This window comes from Ixodes scapularis, unplaced genomic scaffold (genome assembly GCF_016920785.2).
Source record: "Ixodes scapularis isolate PalLabHiFi unplaced genomic scaffold, ASM1692078v2 ptg000299l_1__unscaffolded, whole genome shotgun sequence".
NCBI lineage: Eukaryota > Metazoa > Arthropoda > Arachnida > Ixodida > Ixodidae > Ixodes > Ixodes scapularis.
In genome coordinates this window covers 82,839-100,164 of record NW_024609953.1, presented here as the reverse complement: position 1 = coordinate 100,164, position 17,326 = coordinate 82,839, and the positions used below count along the sequence as shown (strand labels likewise).

General features: G+C 47.0%; 2 protein-coding genes across 2 annotated transcripts; both read left to right on the top strand.

The window, feature by feature from the left end:
* Positions 1–589: 589 nt before the first annotated feature.
* LOC120849048 lies at positions 590–3,887 on the top strand. The gene has a single exon (XM_040221139.2). The coding sequence runs from the start codon at positions 1,131–1,133 to the stop codon at positions 2,553–2,555; it is 1,425 nt and encodes a 474-aa protein (XP_040077073.2). The 5' UTR covers positions 590–1,130; the 3' UTR covers positions 2,556–3,887.
* Positions 3,888–6,135: 2,248 nt separating this feature from the next.
* Positions 6,136–9,930, top strand: LOC121048467 (GDSL esterase/lipase CPRD49-like). Its single transcript, XM_040504831.1, has 2 exons — positions 6,136–6,841; positions 9,491–9,930. Exons 1-2 carry the CDS (start codon positions 6,386–6,388, stop codon positions 9,695–9,697), a joined length of 663 nt encoding a protein of 220 aa, XP_040360765.1. The 5' UTR covers positions 6,136–6,385; the 3' UTR covers positions 9,698–9,930.
* Positions 9,931–17,326: the final 7,396 nt, after the last annotated feature.

Below are 17,326 nucleotides of genomic sequence, written 5' to 3'. Positions count from 1 at the left end.
CGCTGCACCGAGAAAATCGGGAGTGCGCCAAAATGCAATCCCGTCATGCCTCGCTCCGGTGGGGCCGGCGAGGAGCGGGAGCAGACGACGAGGGTTCGTCTGCTACGATGTGTCGCGGAACCGAACGAAAAAAAGCAGATTTTCTGATAGAAATCGCGTCCCGCGGGCAACCAAATCAAACGCGAGCTTGAATTGTGAGCGTCTGCTATTTCCCGAAGGGAGCAATTGACAACCCGTGGTTTATTTGCAGGTTTTAAATCGCTCTGTTGCCGTACAAACGCTGAAATATACCAGTGTGTAAAGGAATGCTCAGAACAAACGTAAGAGCGGCCCCCGAGATATCTATCACCATCCGTTTGCGGGTGAAAAATTTAACATTTGTCGACAAAACTCTTCCTGCAGAAACCTCTGACTGCCCAATAAGCATCAGAGAAAGCTAAACATAGTGACTTTACCCGAGGCTTGGGCAATATCATCATGTTTCACGTTTACCTACGTCAGCTAACTTGCCCCGTCGTATTTTGTTCGAGAAAGCTCTCGTTCTCGACGCCCTCACCAAGGCTAATATCTGATCCACCTATAATGACGATCCAAATCGAAAGTCCCAGTTTTGCCGGATATTCCAACAGGCTAGTTTTAAGCCGTCCCCTTCCAGTGGTTCAAGCATAATACCATGCTCAAACGGATCAAGCTTCTGCTCGGACAGCATCATCAGTTTTCTTCAGTGTAAACGGTTATAAGAATTGAAAGATCGCAACCAGCTTCTTTGTAGACAGAAACACCGCCCCGATCCGTCGGCCCGCCGCCGCCCGTCCGCGGAGAGATCGGCGTCTCGTTCAACGAGCGGCGAATATCTGCCAGCCCTTTGCCCCAACATCGAGGTCGTCGTCGAGGGAGAAGTCATCGCCCCGGAGGACCTCAATGCGGACTGGATCCCAGTCCATACGGCCAGAAAGAAGGCTCGACAGCCGAAAGTACCCTCACCGAAGCCATCGAACCCAGCCGAGCGTCTGGCTTCCCGCAGCTCGCCAAGGCCTGGCTCCAAGCCGCGCCCGCCGCAGCTCCCAAGACTACCTGACGACGACTACAAGATCGTCATTCGTCCACGTGGTGGCCTCAACCTAAGCTCCATGAGCACAGGCAAGCTGCAAGACCTTATCTTCAACGCTGCCCAGACCAACTACGACGCCGCACGCGCCGACCAAATCCGAATCAACGCTACTCAAAACTCTATACTAATCAGCACCCCCTCCGAAGAGCGGGCGCGCACGTACTTCAACCTTCACACCTTACGCATCGGAGAGGAGAACTATCCCCTGGCCACATACGTAGCAGATCCTGCCAACACCTCACGCGGAATCATCTTTGATGTTCCAGAATACGATACACCGGACAACATCAGCCGATACCTAATCGACTACAATCACGACCCGGCTATTCTCCTTGCCCGCCGGATGGGAAAAACTAACTCCGTGCTAATAGTCTTCGACAGCCCGGAGGTGCCCCACTGGGTCAGCTACCACGGGGCCCCCTACCGCTGCGTACTATTCAAACACAAGACGGAGGCCTGCAATATCTGCTGGAAGATCGGGCATAGGGCAGATGTGTGCCCCTCACCGAGAGCCAATAAGTGCCCACGCTGCGGAATCGACAATCCACCCACTGACCACGACTGTGAAGTGAAATGCGCCGTATGCCGAGGACCCCACCCCACGGGTTCCCCGAGGTGCAAGAAACGCTTTCAAGAACACCCTGCCATTCGCCGCCGTCAGGCACAACGCCCGGTCGGCGATTTCGGCAAAAGTTCAACCCCACCGCCCCCCCGTGGCAGGTCCAGGGAACGCAAATCAGTACCCTCCGAGCCCGGATTTCGATCCCGGTCCCGTACTCACTCCAGACCCCGACCACGATCCAGATCCAGGTCCAAACCGCGCCAGGTCCCGCAAGACGAGCCGCCCCGACAACCAGCGGCCACCAAACAGGTGAGCTGGGCTAATGTGGCCTCCGGTTCCACGGGTGGTGATGCCAGAGACAACGAGCTCGCGGCTCTACGGCGAGAGGTCCAAACCCTCACGAAATTAATCACTGCCGTTCAGAAGGAAAATACTGAATTACGAACCCTAATTAAACAGAAAGAGGTTACCCCTCCAGCACCCACTCCTGTCCCTCTCCCACAACCCGTTGCAGTCGCCATACCCTCGCCTGATAGCGCCGCCCAGCCTACCAAGCGTAGAGCAATCGATACTAATGACGTCCAAATCGTAGACGAATTACGCCGACTCTCAGAGTCAATGACCGAAATGTCTCGCACTTTCAGTGCCAGACTGCAAACCTTAGAGCAAAACGTTCACAGCCGTTTTACGGCAATCGAAGGCATTGTTTCAAAGCGCTCCTCCGAATTGGCCCAACTCACCGGTCAAATGGACCAACTCACCAACCTCTCACCCCAGGCAGGGTCCTCCAATCCTCTACCACCCCCACTATCCACACCCTACCTCCAACAGTGCATCCCTGAGTATGGCTTTACCTCTCCCCCACCCGCCACGCCTCAGTAGACACCAAACCACTATCTGGCAATGGAACTGCCGCAGCTTTCGACGGAAACGTGGCAATCTCCAACATTACATACAATCCCTCGAAACACCCCCCGATATCATAGCGATTCAGGAAACCCGCGGCCTGGTCAAACTTGCCGGCTATAGAACTTTCCAAAATCCTGATAATAAGGAACCCAATACCGCCATCCTCACACGTAGACACCTAACCGCTTCATACAAAAGCCTTGGCGGAGTTGACGTCGAGCACGACTTCCTGGAGATCCTTCCGCAGCGGAAAGGCGACCCCCGTCTCTATATACTAAACGTATACAGCCCCCCGTCGGCTCGCAAACACAGATTTGGCGTTCTCTTTTCGCATGCCCTAAGGGAGGCGGGTCCTCACGGCCTGGTCATAGTGGGAGACTTCAATGCCTCCCACACGGCATGGGGTTACAGGACATGCACTCCCAAGGGTCGGGATATATGGACCCAAGCGCAACAACACCGTATCACCCTGGTAACGGACCCCCTCCAGCAAACACGAATAGGTACCAGCGTAACGGTTGACACGACACCGGACCTAACGTTCACACACAACACAGCCCTCTTAAACTGGCGAAATCTCGGAGAACCGCTAGGTAGTGACCACTACATACTTGAAACCACGGTAGGGGGGTGCCTTGGAAAATCCCGTCGCAACCGCCTCCGCATTACTAAATGGGACGACTTTAGGGCCAGTAGAGAGGCATCTGCAACCGAAACCATTACCAACCTAGAAGAGTGGGCCTCCACTCTCCTAACAGACATTCAACTGAACACCACGGACATCCCAGACGAAGCCCACTTAGAGGCAATAGACGCCCGCCTCCTTCGTCTCTGGGAGGCGAGGTCCAGCCTACATAAGCGATGGAAAACTCAGCGGCACAACCGCAAGTTACGCCGCAAAATAGCCTACTTAGATAGAGAAATTGAAGAATATTCTCTGAAGTTACTAACCCAACAATGGGGCCAGATATGCGACAAGATGCAAGGGCAATTGGGGCTTAAGCGCACATGGCTTCTGCTTCGTCACCTCCTTGATCCAACCTCAAGCAAGCACGAGCAGCAACATCGACTTAATACTTTCCTGCACCAATGGCCGGGGACTGAGGACGAACTCCTCCAGGAACTCCAATCGCGATACGTAGGCGTCCCCCGGACTACTTCCTTGCCCCCGTATGCAGGGTCCAGTAACCCCCTCCTGGATTCGGACATTACGGTCCCCGAGGTTCGTGCGGCTCTGCTTCAGCTTCATACCAACTCGACGCCCGGCCCCGACCAAATCACTAACAAGGCCCTTCGCAACCTGGATGACCCATCCATAGAAGCCCTCACAAGATACATGAATGAATGCTGGAAAACAGGCAATCTTCCCCCCGCCTGGAAAACCGCAAAAATTATCTTTATCCCAAAGCCGGGTAAGACCCTCGCCTTAGAAAACCTCCGGCCGATCTCGCTCACGTCTTGCGCCGGGAAGGTGATGGAGCACGTCACCCTGAATCGCCTCGTGGCGTTCGTGGAGGACAAGCATCTCCTCCCTCCGCAGATGGTGGGCTTTCGAGCCGGCCTCTCAGTCCAGGATGTGATGCTACAGCTTAAGCATCAAATCCTACAACCCACTAGCTCTCGCGACACCCGAGCCATCCTAGGCCTCGACCTCACCAAGGCTTTTGACAATGTCTCGCACGAGGCAATCCTTACTAACCTAGCCGCCATTAACCCAGGCCCCCGCATGTACGGGTACATCAAGGCTTTCTTAACTGACAGGCAGGCAACCATTACACTGGGGTCCCTCACCTCCGATCCCATACAACTGGGAAGCTACGGTACCCCCCAAGGCTCCGTACTTTCCCCCTTCCTTTTCAACTTAGCCCTTTTACCCCTTCCGGCTAAACTTAACACCCTTCCGGGACTTCAATATAGTCTCTACGCAGACGACATTACGCTGTGGATGGGAGGTGGCAGCGATGGACACATTGAGGCCACGCTACAATCCGCCGTGGACATCATAGCAGTACACGTGGGAGCGGCCAACTTATCTTGCTCTCCACAAAAGTCCGAACTCCTCCTACTGCGCCCCAGCAGAGTGGCCACGACCCCTCCCGAAATCAGGTTGCAAGTAAACAACCATCTCATCCCTGAAGTTCCTACCATATAATATCCCACGGGAAACCCTACATAAAAGAGAGAGCAAATTGGGTGAAATTGAGGAGTAAGCTAACTTTCGGTGTACAATTAAGACATTTTTTTTACGAATGCTGCTTCTATATATTGTGACCTGCCATGCTTCTTTTCACACTGAGGGGCAATGGAGCACAGAAAACAGTCCTTCTCAATTTTCAATGTTAGCTTAGCTCCCGCTGTGGCCATAGACTAGTGCTCTAGTGTGCAAATCGTTCCTCCGACGCCGGAAGTGACGTAGTCGCGTCGGAGGAAAGACGGCTGTGTGGAAATCGTTCCTTCGACGCCGGAAGTAACGTATCATCCCCGGCCCCGGATGTTGCCTTTGTTATGACATGTGGCCGACCATGTGCGTCTGCCGCTGTAGACAGGGTTGCCAGGTTGGGCTATAAATAGCCAAATTGGGCTAGTTTTATTTGCAGTTGGCGGGAGAAAATGGTAGTTGGCTATTTGGCTAGTATTGGGCTATTTCTGACCTGTGCATTGGGCTATTTCTGACCTGTGCATTGGGCAATTTCTGACCTGTGCTGGAACCAAAATGCCTGAAAGCACTTTGGCTTATAGGTTCAAATGTGTTTTTTAGAGTAGATAGATAGTCTTTATTGGACCATGGAGGGTCGCAGCACCACAGAAAGTCCATTGGCGTGTACCTGAGGCTTGTGGTGCCGCAGTGTAACAGGAACTTAACACAACAGTAACAAGGACATTAACGGTAATTAATGTTTAACACAAAGGTCATATGGGATGGTACGTGGCAGTCCGAAAAGGAGGTGTCCGTCACTGCCGGAGGAAGTCTAATGCCTCCTGGCACCAGGCTTTCATGTCCTCTTTCTCTTGGGGGGCGCTTCAGTCCCTTAACCCTGATAAGTATACGACAGCAAACAAAATCGTCTTCTTTTTGCGCGCCTTGTGCAATTGTTTACCTCCAAATTTTGTCCAAATGCAAGCATGTGTTGTTATTCCTTCATCTCAACAAGTGACGGCGCGATTCCTTGCGGCCTTAACAGCACCTGTTCTGCGCATTCTTTAGGTTGTCTGTTGATTGGCTTGCACCTACACTTTGGGTTTAATTCTGCCTAGTTCTCCCGTGACGTCATCCTGGTCATCATGCCCCGATAGTAGCGTCCCAATACAGTGGAAGGTATGTTGTCATGCGCTTGTACGAGCGTTTCAGGAAGTTCGCCGAACGTGCAAGGGTCGCCATTTCTGGGGCATTTGGGGGATAAAAATGTATTATGTGTCCTTTCTGCTCAATATAAACGTTTCAAATGATAAGTTTGTTTGTTGTTGTTTTTTTTTTGGCTATTTTTGGGCTATTTTTCTGGATCGACATTTGGCTATTTTTGGCTATATCTCGTAGACGTTTGGCGGGTTGGATGGGTTGGAGTTCAAACACCTGGCAACCCTGGCTGTAGACTGCAGTCTTCTGTGGTCGGGTCCTGGCCGCGCTGCTGTCGGCTCCGGTCACGCAAGCTATTTTGACTGATTTTTCGCACTCTTTGAAGCGTTTTGTTTAGCATTGTCTTGTTCTTTTTAGCAATACATTTTTCCGTATCTAGTGCTACTCTTTGTATTTTAGCTTTGATCGCACCCCCAACGTGCCTCGAGTTTTGGTAGCCGGCGATTCGATGGTGAAGTACTTGCCATTGAATAGTCGGTTGGCTGTTGAGGTTGCGCCGTTTAGTGGTATTAGAATCGAGCACTTGTTTTCCCAGGTGTCTGAGAAGCTACCCGATTTTGATGTTGTCATCCTACACGTTGGCACTAATAATTCCCATATTAGTGCCAGCGTGTACATCGACAAATATCGTCGTCTAGCTGCCCAGATCTGTGAACGCAATCCAATGATGCAGATCGCCTTTTCTGCCGTTCTTCCGAGACGGGAGAATAGGTTCTGCTCATTGGAATGGCAGCGTAGTCACGCTGCAGAGATCGAGGCTTCGAATGACCGTTACCGAGAGGTGAACTCGCTGCTGCGAGAGTTGTGTCGCAGGGAAGGGTTCACGTTCCTTGACGGGCTAGCTGACGAGTGGCACCAGTGGATCCACCACGACGGCGTCCACCCAAACCGGATCGGCAACAAGGTATGCACACGTGCGTTAAGTCGCTGCACTAAAGAGCGCGAATATAGGGCGGCTACGATTGCAAGGCTCACCGTAAAAAGGGGAACTGAAAATTGACCTGCGCACGTGGCGAGCTAAATTACTGGTTGGATTCAACTGGTTGACAGAACGGTGCCAACTCCAGCAACGAAACACGGCACAACTTGGAAGGTTGACCAGTCTTTATTGTCAAAAACCGAGAATGAAAATAAATAGGTTCGGTGACGTTCACGTTTCCGGATTGAAGGAAGCACAGCGTAGCTCTAAGGACCGCTTCAGTTGCCTCGTTAGCTAATTGCGACGATTGAATCGCCCTTTCAGAGCGAGTATTTGTGCGAGGTGAAAGATTAGCCGCTGGCGTCTGTCAGCATCCGTGACGACGTCCCTAGCTTCTCTCCATCGCGTGAAGAAAGGTGCTCACCCGTGTTTCCGCGTTGCGCAGGTGAAGTCCTGATAGGATGCGGTTGCGCTCCCACCTTACAATCAAACAATTCAAATTGCTTGTGTCACAACAGCTGCCAGTTCCGGTAGACTTTCCGCCATTTTTACCATTGTGCTCTCCGCGGCTGTTTTCTCTTCCGTCTGGTTTCTCCCTGGCTGCCCTCCGGTCGTTGAACTGCATCTTTCTGCCCTCGAAGTTCACCGTTGGGTCGCAAGAAGCGCAGATATGGTTTTGACATTTTCATAACGACACGTTTATCAATACACCAACTTTGGCGATGGTTTCCCTTCTCTACCGACCACTGGATGGACGGATGGATGAATCCGGCTGAGCCCTTTGGATCGGGCGGTAGCTTACGCCACCTAGCCATTCTGTTTTACCATTTAAGCTTAGAATATTTAAAGGTGAAAGCTATATTCACTCCACACTGCAAAGAAAGTGAGGCTATAAAACACCCTTGCCATCAGTTAATAAGAAAATACCTAGTTTTCTCTCGCCTTCTGCCACCATTCACTTAATATTTACTTGGTAATCTCTACTGTCTTGAAATCCACTGTTCCTTCGCTGTTTCTAAAACCCAATGACTTTATTAAATCTATGTTCTCTTCGTATCAAGAGCTCAGCCGTCTCGTCCTCCTCTCCACAAGCAGTGCACACTGTATCCATTTCCTGGTACTTCGCTCTGTGTGTTCTGGTTTGCAGTACACCCGTCCTCGCCTCAAACAACAATGAGCTTCCCCTAGAATGGTCATAAATGCTTTCTTTGGCAATAACTGTTTTGTTTAATTTATAGTTTTCCAGAGCCGTCTTTGTCTGCATTCTCTCTAGCCTCCAATCTCTTTCTGTGGCCTTAACTGACACCTGCTCTTCCTAAGTCCACTATAGCCTTAAAAACTGTCCTCCTAACTCCCTAGTGCACTGTCTCCAGTTTGCATCTATACTCCTCATGTATAAATAGCTGAAAACCTTTTGTGCCCATTGCCACCCATCCATTTGCCTCAACCAATCCTCAAATTCTATCTTGCTCACCGCTTCCCTGCTCTCAAATGACGCCCATCCCATGTCTCCTTGTACTAGCTCCCTGGTTTGGTGTTTTGCAATGTGTCCCCAAAGCCAGCCTCCTACTCTGCACTGTTTTATTTCTAGTCTCGCATGCACTTCGGATTTCACGCATAGCACTGCATTTCCAAAAGTCAAGCCAGGCACCATGACCCCTTTCCAAATCTCTCTCACCACCTCATACCTGTTGTAATTTCAAAGTGCTCTATTTTTCATTACAGCTGCATTTCTGTTGCCCTTACCTATTATATACTTTTCATGCTCACTGAGATATTCTGCACCATCACATATCCATACTCCTAGGTACTTGTATTTACTAGCTTTCTCAACTGTAATATTCTGTACCTTCAGCCTCTCAACTTCATCATCATTAAAAATCATGATTGGTGATTTTTCACTGCGTCACATGTGCCATCTGTCGACAACGCGCAAAACTAATCCGCATGCGTGTCACAACGGCCTGCTGGGTCCGATTTAAAAAAAAAAGGGAGTAGGTCTTTGGTTCAATGTTTAATACATTTTATACATGTACATAAATGTTGATTTAAGTAAATATTTTTTATGCCACTAATTATATTGCAATTTATAAAAGGATATGTACATTAAAATTTGACATATTTTTTTAAATACATAAATGTATACCTAGTAATTAAAGGTTTATCCATTTCTGTAAATCTATATATTTAAGTTTTTTTCCTTCACTAGCAAAGATCAATACACCCCCATCTTGTCGAAATGGACACGGCATGTGAACCCTAACAGGGAATGGGAAAACAATTGAAACTTCCCCTGGGAATCCCTCCAACCAGTTAACGCCTTAACTGGTCCCAGTTACCCCTACCCGTTCCCCATCTGGGCATAGTCAAGCCAGTTGACCCCTCAGCTAGTCCCAGTTCCACTCCTATTGATAACAGCCAATTCCAACTTGGGACCAGTTAGTTCCAGTTGTAACCAGTCGAGATGCCAACCGGTCCCAGTTAGACATTTTGGCATAGGTGCCTTGTATGTAAAGCTAAAGGCGCAGCACCTTTTCTGTGAAATCTTCAAGGCAACATCTTTAACAATTTGAACGAGTGAGGTGACTGCAGTTGACAATCAGCTTTGGTGCTAATGTCAAGTACCGTGTGCAGGTCCTCGCTGGGTTCATGGGCCAGCAAGTATGGAGCATCCTGGAGAAGATGGCCAGGGCCAAGATCCAGCAGGACCACAAGGAGGCAATGCCAGGGACCCGCTCGTGGGACGGCTGGACCATCAAGGGTGCCCCATTGACCGCGCCATGTTGTCTCTTCAGAATTCTCCGACTTTTCCAGCAAAGTTTTGTTAATCTGACGACATAGTCTTTTTAAGAGACTGGGGAAATTATAGCAAAAAGTTTGTGGGCCTCACATCTGGTAACAAGAAGGCTCCAAAAACAAGGCCCCTTGAAAACTGAGCAAGTTGCTACTTGTGTAAATTGGCTCTGAAGAAACCAACAACTAGGCGCTGCACAGTCCCATGATTCTTTCCGAGTCTGAAGTGCTTCGAGGGAATCGGAATTTTGTGTTATAATGTGAATAAACTGTTCTGCATTGCAAATCGAGTTTGATGTTGTTTACTTACATTTGGGGGGGTGCCAATTTGTCTTATACCTTAGTAGTTACATCAACACACTGCATTTGATATCAATCCTGCCCCAACAATAGCTAGTGCACATGGGCCCCTTTTTTCCTTTCTAATCACTCCACAAATAATGCCCGGTGCTTCTCTGCGTGCACCAGAGCAACGTACGAAAGCTAACTGCGAGAGCACTGGCTTTTCTCCGCAGCATGGAGAAGGTTACCAAAAAAGAGCTGGTGCTTTTCACATGCACCGGTGCGATGTGGGAAAACTTACAGCGAGAGCACGAGTGCTTCTCCGCGTGTACTGGTGCAACAAGGAAAAGCTTAACACGAGAGCATTGTCGCAAAGTATTAAGCTTGATACTAGCATTGTATTGAGAACACCACAGTTTGCAGAGACGTGGTTCATTACTCCGACAAGCTGGAAGTGTGCTGTGGAGGCATTTGTTTACAGCATTTTCAAAAAAATTTGTTTTACTGTCGAAGGATGTATGGCCATATCAGTAGATTATACAAAAACTTTCCAACACAAAGAATGGAAAGAAACTACAGTGGACTGCTTCCTTCAACCAGCAATGACAGTGATGAATTTTGTTGCTGGTTGAAATAAGTAGTAGTCGTCTGGAGTTAGTATTCTATTCCTTTTATGTCCAAAAGTTTGAAACCAACACTTTATTCTTATTTTCCTGCTAATCCTTAAATGAATGCTTTTCAGAGGCTGCTGGCCCAGATAGCTAACAATTTCTTTGTTTGCATTGTTCGGCCAAGCATCACAGCTACCAGATAACTGGGTTCTAGTTGCCTGGTAGAAAAGCTGTTTTTCTACCAGGCAACTGCACGTGCCGTCTCGATTTTCTTTCTTGAATGGCATGGGATTGGGCTGGGGTGCCATACTGCAGGAAACAAATGATCCGGAGCCCAGGTACCACTTCCACAAGATGCAAGGAAATTCCTTTTATTGGGAGTGGCAATAATAAGACATTAATATTTGGCTCACAAATTCATTGCCTTGGTCGACACGGGAGCCACAAATTCCTGCACATCACATGCAGAGTAATTACTACGGGCAACGAACACCTATTGCACATGGGTAATAGCAAATAGCTACAGCCTATGCGATGTGGAATGATGTTACTGCTTCTTGCAGGCATGTCCACCCTATTTAAAGAAGGAGTCTGTGAAGACGTCCACCGATGCCTTTCTAAACAACTACAGGCAAACTAGAGCAGAACTGTTTCATGTTCCTTCATGTGTAACCAGACATTTCGTATGCTTTTATGTGTGCTCACTGTGAATACCTCACGTCTCTCGGATTCAGTCATATGATGCCATCGCTCCACCTCGCCTTTATATATCTGCATCTGTTGCAATGTACCGTCGCCATTTGGATAATCTTACATTTATTTGTTTGTTAACTTTATAAGTGTGTTTAGGATTTTTTTTGTTTGCTGGTTTTATTGTTTGTTTTGGTGCACCACGGGGCATCCAAGATAAAGACTGATGACACCAAAATAAAGATGATTATTATTATAAACCTGTTGCTGACCCTCCTAATTCGAGGGCCACAAATGACAGCCCTTTTTTGCCAGCACTATCTACTATCGCTGTAGCGCTGCCAAATCATTATTTGCAAAGAAAAGTGGTGTAAGATAATTCCTTGTGTCTCTGCGGTACAAGGCAGCGTTTGCCTTTGCCTGATTGACACCTACACAGAGTCGCAAATACTTTTCCAGAAGCTCTTGTCTCCACTATAATCAACTATATAAAGAACATGACATTGCCACTCTTTCTGAGCATTTGTGCTACCCACTTATCTACACACTTGAAGCATAAAAGCAGCAATATTACAATATTAGTAAGTTAGCTATAAAAAAATTAAACAGTTTGGTTCCTGCATGGGACATCCTGATTCAATCGACTTATAGATTCAGTGTCCATCCGATCGATTCCAGAAAAGCAGACCGTACCGAATTTCACCTGCAGGATGCAAAGTTATCTAATAGTATATCAACAAAATGTTGGAAAAAAATTGTTCAGCCCATCTTCATCCCTTGGCCATCCCCCATTGCCCTCGTATAAAGAATTGAGGGCTCAATGTCGCATGCTGCAAATGAAATGATTGGCAGTGGTCATGCACTGACACACATATACACAGGGTGGAGGATAAAAATCAAGTTGATTTAAATCGAAATCATGATTTAGACCACAACTTTAATCATACAGGTAAATTACTTTTAAAATGTAATTTAATTACAATTACTTTGCTCCAAAAGTAGTTTAACTACAGTTACAATTAGTACTACCTGAGAAATAACTCATTGCAATTACAAATTACTTTGCTGATGACATCATCAGTGATGATGACAATGCTAATGTCGGTGACGTCATCAGTGACGTCACTGATGTCATCATCAGTGTTGATGATGCAAGGATTTCCGGTTGGCACCGGAAATCCTTGCAAAAGTAGTTGTAATTGTGCCTCAAAGTTTGTAATTACTGATGCTAAAAAGCAAATAAAGTACAATTGCAGCTCCCTTTAGCAGGAAGTGATGAATTACAAATTACCAGAAAAGTAATTAAATTACAGTAATTTAATTACTGTAATTAAATGACTACCCAAGTATGATTTGAATACCGATGTTTCAAATCAAACATTTTGATATATTAAAAAAAAACATTAATTTTACCACTGGAACCTCAACTATTTTATTGTTTTCAGGTGTATTTATATTTTCATTCCATGTAAAATAATTATCAAGTAATATTGATATGGGGATAACGAGCAAATATAAGACTTCTTCGAGGCACAAGTAAATTGTAGGATTGAACGCTCTCTCTACTTTTCAGCTCGTTCTTCAGGTATAGCAAAACAAGGGAAAGGATAGAGTCAACAAAAGAACTGCGTGCGTGAACAAGCATACAAACTCAAATACCAGCAGAGAAAGGTATAGAATCAGGCAGACAGACTAAAGTATATGTCTCTGGTTGATCTTGCATATTCTAGTGTATTTATTATTTTCAGAGAAATTATATTTCTCTCAAAAAATTATTTTGAGAAAACAGTTTAAATCTAATCAATGATTTTTTCTTTTTTTAATTTCGGCAGTGAGAAATCTGTAATTTGGTTAGTTGTAAAGTCATGTTCAGTCAATCAATGTGGCCTATTGCCATAAGTGCTCTTCGGAGGATGAGATTCGCGCATGGATTTCTTGCAATAAATGTAGATAATGAAGAAGTATTTCTAGGTCGCTTTTCCGCAGTACACAACTTCGTAAGGTGAAGCACACTTGCGGGTTTTTTGCTTTCCTGCAAAACTCGGTGAGCACGCTTATGGAACGTTAGGTCTACTGCTTTCCCATCTTACTGCAACTGACAAGTACATTTGCTGGTTCTGCGCTTTCCCACAAGGAAAATACGTGCAAGGGGAAGCGCACTTGCGAGTTACTTGGTCCGCCGCTTTCCCGCCGTACAGCAAATAGAAGGGGGAAACCCTCCTTCCAGGGTACAAGCTCTTTTCTGAGTTTCAAACTGTTCCACAAGGCACATTCTCGTAGGAAGAACCGCTTTTGCGGGTCGCGCTATTCTGGATAGCGTGCGTTTTTAATTAGAAGCACGCTTGTGGGCTTTTCACAGATGTCATAGAAAAATGTCCTTCCACTGGCAAGCAGACTTCCAAGTTAATTGTATTTGTTCCTTGAAACCTCTACTTCAGCAATGTTGCTATTGTGATGAAGCACATGTTTCCTCCCAATTATAAGGTTAGTACAAATAAATGGTGTACAAAACACGTCTTAGCTTCAGCCAAAACTCTGTACTCAGCATACAATGTGTATGTAAAAGAAAACACATGGTGGTATAGATTTGAATGATTAAATCAATATAAAACAGTAATAATAATAAAACTTTGTGGTGGAGGAACACTTCAAATGTTAAAATGTAAAGTTGCATAAGTAACGATGTACTAGAATAATGCTTTCTTTTTATTTCTTGCCTGTTTAATAGTTCCTACACTTGGAGAGTTCCTTTAATAATTAATAATCGCCACAATTCAGTACTATCTAACCTCTGAAACAATAATTACATTCAGGAAGTCATCTCCAGCTATCCCATACTCACCAGTTCAATCGATCATTCCCTTGCACAGACACATAAGCTACCCTAGCCTCGCATAGGACTCCAGCTCGACTGACTCAGGCTTTGCCCTTTCATACATAATTTTTTCTGAATAATCATACAAAATTTAAGGTTTCATCAGCAAATTTTAATGAGAAGGAGATGGTGGTCTTTGTGTGAAATATGATTAATAAATGAAAGATTGTGGAGGGAAGGTAAAAAGAAAGGATCAACCAATCTATGGGGGATAGAGGTAAAAGAGATGGAAGAATAAGCAGAGAAGGTGCTTGGCCCCACAGCTTCGTGAATTCTTTCAGAGGGGTCAAATGATGGTGTTCCCTTCGGTCATAATCTCAGACATAATCTCCTACACCCGCTGTAAATGGTTTGGCTCTTTGCCTATCATCTGTGTATTGCTTGCTGTGCTTCTGGTAATCAGCAATGCATTGGCGGAGTTGCTGCATCTCGATGTGAACGGGCTCGTCAAAACTTGGGAAGCCTAAGATGTCCATACGGGTATGCATTTTACGTCCGTGGATGAGCTCAGCGGGGGAGAGCTTCGTCGCTGCATGTGGTGTACTTCGGTAGACACCCGGAAACTCAAGGCCTGTACGAACGTTGGTTTGTTCCTGCAGGATAGTTTGGACGTACTGCTTAAGCACTCGGTTGAAGCGCTCAACCTGACCATTGGCTTGTGGATGGTATGTCGGAGACCGATGGTGGTAAATCCCTCTGGACTTCAGGAACTCCTGGAATATGCGGGATTCAAACTATGGGCCATGATCAGAAACAATCACCTTTGGATACCATTCTCGGTTGAAGATTCTAATGAGGAATTCACATACAGCTTCAGCAGTAACTTGGTTACAAAGAGCTACCTCTGGCCACTTACTGAAGTAGCCGACTAGGGCGACTGCAAATCTGAATTGCGATGGAAGTTTGTAAAAAGGTCCGACAATGTCTATTCCTATTTGTTTCCATGCACCCGATAGGAATGGAACTGGTTGTAGGGGTGCCGCTGCCGTCACAGCTGTCTTGTCGTTCGTCTGACAGGTGTTGCAGTCTCTAATGTAGGTGTCGACCTCGATGTCGACTCTGGGCCAACAGAAGTGCTCGTGTAGACGCTGCTTCGTCCGCACAATTCCAGGGCGTGACTCATGAGCTAGATCAATGAGTCTATGCCGTAGCCAAATAGGTGGAACCAACACTTCACCACGTAGTAGTAAGTCATCCACGGAGGAAAGCTCTTCTCGCAACTTGTAGTATGTAGATAGTACTTTATCACATTGTTCCTCGTGACCCCATTCAGTGCAGATATACTGGATTACTCGAGGCAAATTAGGGTCTTGCCTGGTTTCTTTTTTGATCTCTTCTTGATCGATTGTGCATAGATTGCGTACCGGCAAGTGAATTCTTTTTTGTCGTCATTAAACTTGCTGCAATCCGAAGGATTCGGAGTAGGCAGGCGTGACAGTGCGTCTGCTACGACACTCTTGTTTCCTTTCTGGTAATGTACCTCGTAGTCGTACCTGAGGAGTCTCATAGTCCACCTGGTTATCCTCATTGGTTGTCGACCGGATCCTCGTGTAGAAAGCAAAGTAACGAGAGCCTGATGATCTGGCTTGAGCGTGAAATGGCGCCTGAAGAGAAAAAAGCGCCATTTCTCGCAAGCCCAAAGGCACGCCAATGCCTCTTTCTCCCCTGCAGAGTAGTTGCGTTCGACGCTTGAAAGTTTTCACGATGCGAACGACACCGTTCGAATTCCTTCCGGATGTACTTGCTGCAGAACCATGCTTAATCCGTAATTAGATGCATCGGTTGTGACGACGGTAGGCAGCACCACGTCAAAGTCAGTGGATTGCTGTTTCGTATCAGATCCTTCACAGCAGTGAATGCCTCTTTTTGTGCCTTTTTCCATTAAAAGGGAACATCCTTCCGCAGGAGCACGTGCAGAGGCTCCACGATGGTCGCAAAGTTTGGTACAAACTTGACGTAATATGCGAGCAGGCCGAGTAATGATCGTAGTGATGTTATGTTTGTGGGGGGTGAAGCCTGCATGATAGCCTCAATATTATCTTCGCATTGCTTGATTCCCTGCGGTGTCAGCTCGTGTCCTAGGAATTGAAGCTGCTGGACTGCAAAAAAAAACATTTGTGCTAGTTTAGTTTCAAGCCTGCATCTCGAAGGCGTGAAAGAACTTGCCTCAGGCGGGCATCATGCTCTTCTTTTGTGCGCCCGAAAATAAGTACATCATCCAGGTAGACGATGGTACCTGGAGTACCTCAGAGTATGCAGTCCATCATTTTTGAAAGGCAGGGGCGGCGGATGCCAGTTTGAAACATACTCTGGTGAACCTGAAGAGACATTCATGTGCCACAAATGCCGTTAGGTCTCTGCTTTCCTCTGCCAGGTCCAACTGGTGATATGCCAATGAGAGGTCTAGCTTGCTGAAGATGTGGGCACCGGAAAGCTGATGAAAAAGTTTGTCGGGGCACGGCAGAGGGTGGGAATCCAAAACTATTGCAGTGTTCGGCTTGCATAGGCCTACACAGAGCCGGATCTGCCCATTCTTTTTGCGGGCCACTACGATGGGAGACACCCACTCTGAAGCATCGATGCTCTCGATAACCCCGGAGTGTTCCAGCTTCACCAGTTCCTCAGAAACTTTCTCCCGCACTGCGAAAGGTAGTCTTGGTAGCTTTTGTTGGAAAGGAGCGACGGAATCTTTTGTCTTTACCTTATGTACAAATCCTTTCGCATGACCTAATCCCTCGGAGAACAGATGGGGGAAGTCTTGTGTGATCTCTGGAAGGTTTCTCGCGGAGACCGTTGCCACCTGTCCTCCGGTGGGAGGAGCAAAGTTTAGTTGGATGTCCAATGCACAAAAGGCGTTTAGGCCCATGACAGCCACGCCTGTTCGTACGACGTGAAATGTGCAGGTGCTGCGTCTTTGAGCAAACTGTACCGGTGCGTCGAATTTCCCCAGAACGGGAATGTTTTTTCCGGAGTAGTCCAGAAGTGTTGTACTCAAACATTCCAACTTGTAAGAGTGGAAGTGTCTTCGGTAGACGTCTTTTGGCAGGATTGAAATGGATGAACTTGTGTCGACTAAACGTTTGGTGGGAACATGTGCCAGATGTATCTCGCACGTAACCGATTGTTTGGTAAAGCTGGTAGTTAGCACCTGGACTTGGTCGTGCGCTTGTTCCACTCTTCGTACATGGGATTTTGCTTGTGAAACACCCTGCTTGCAAA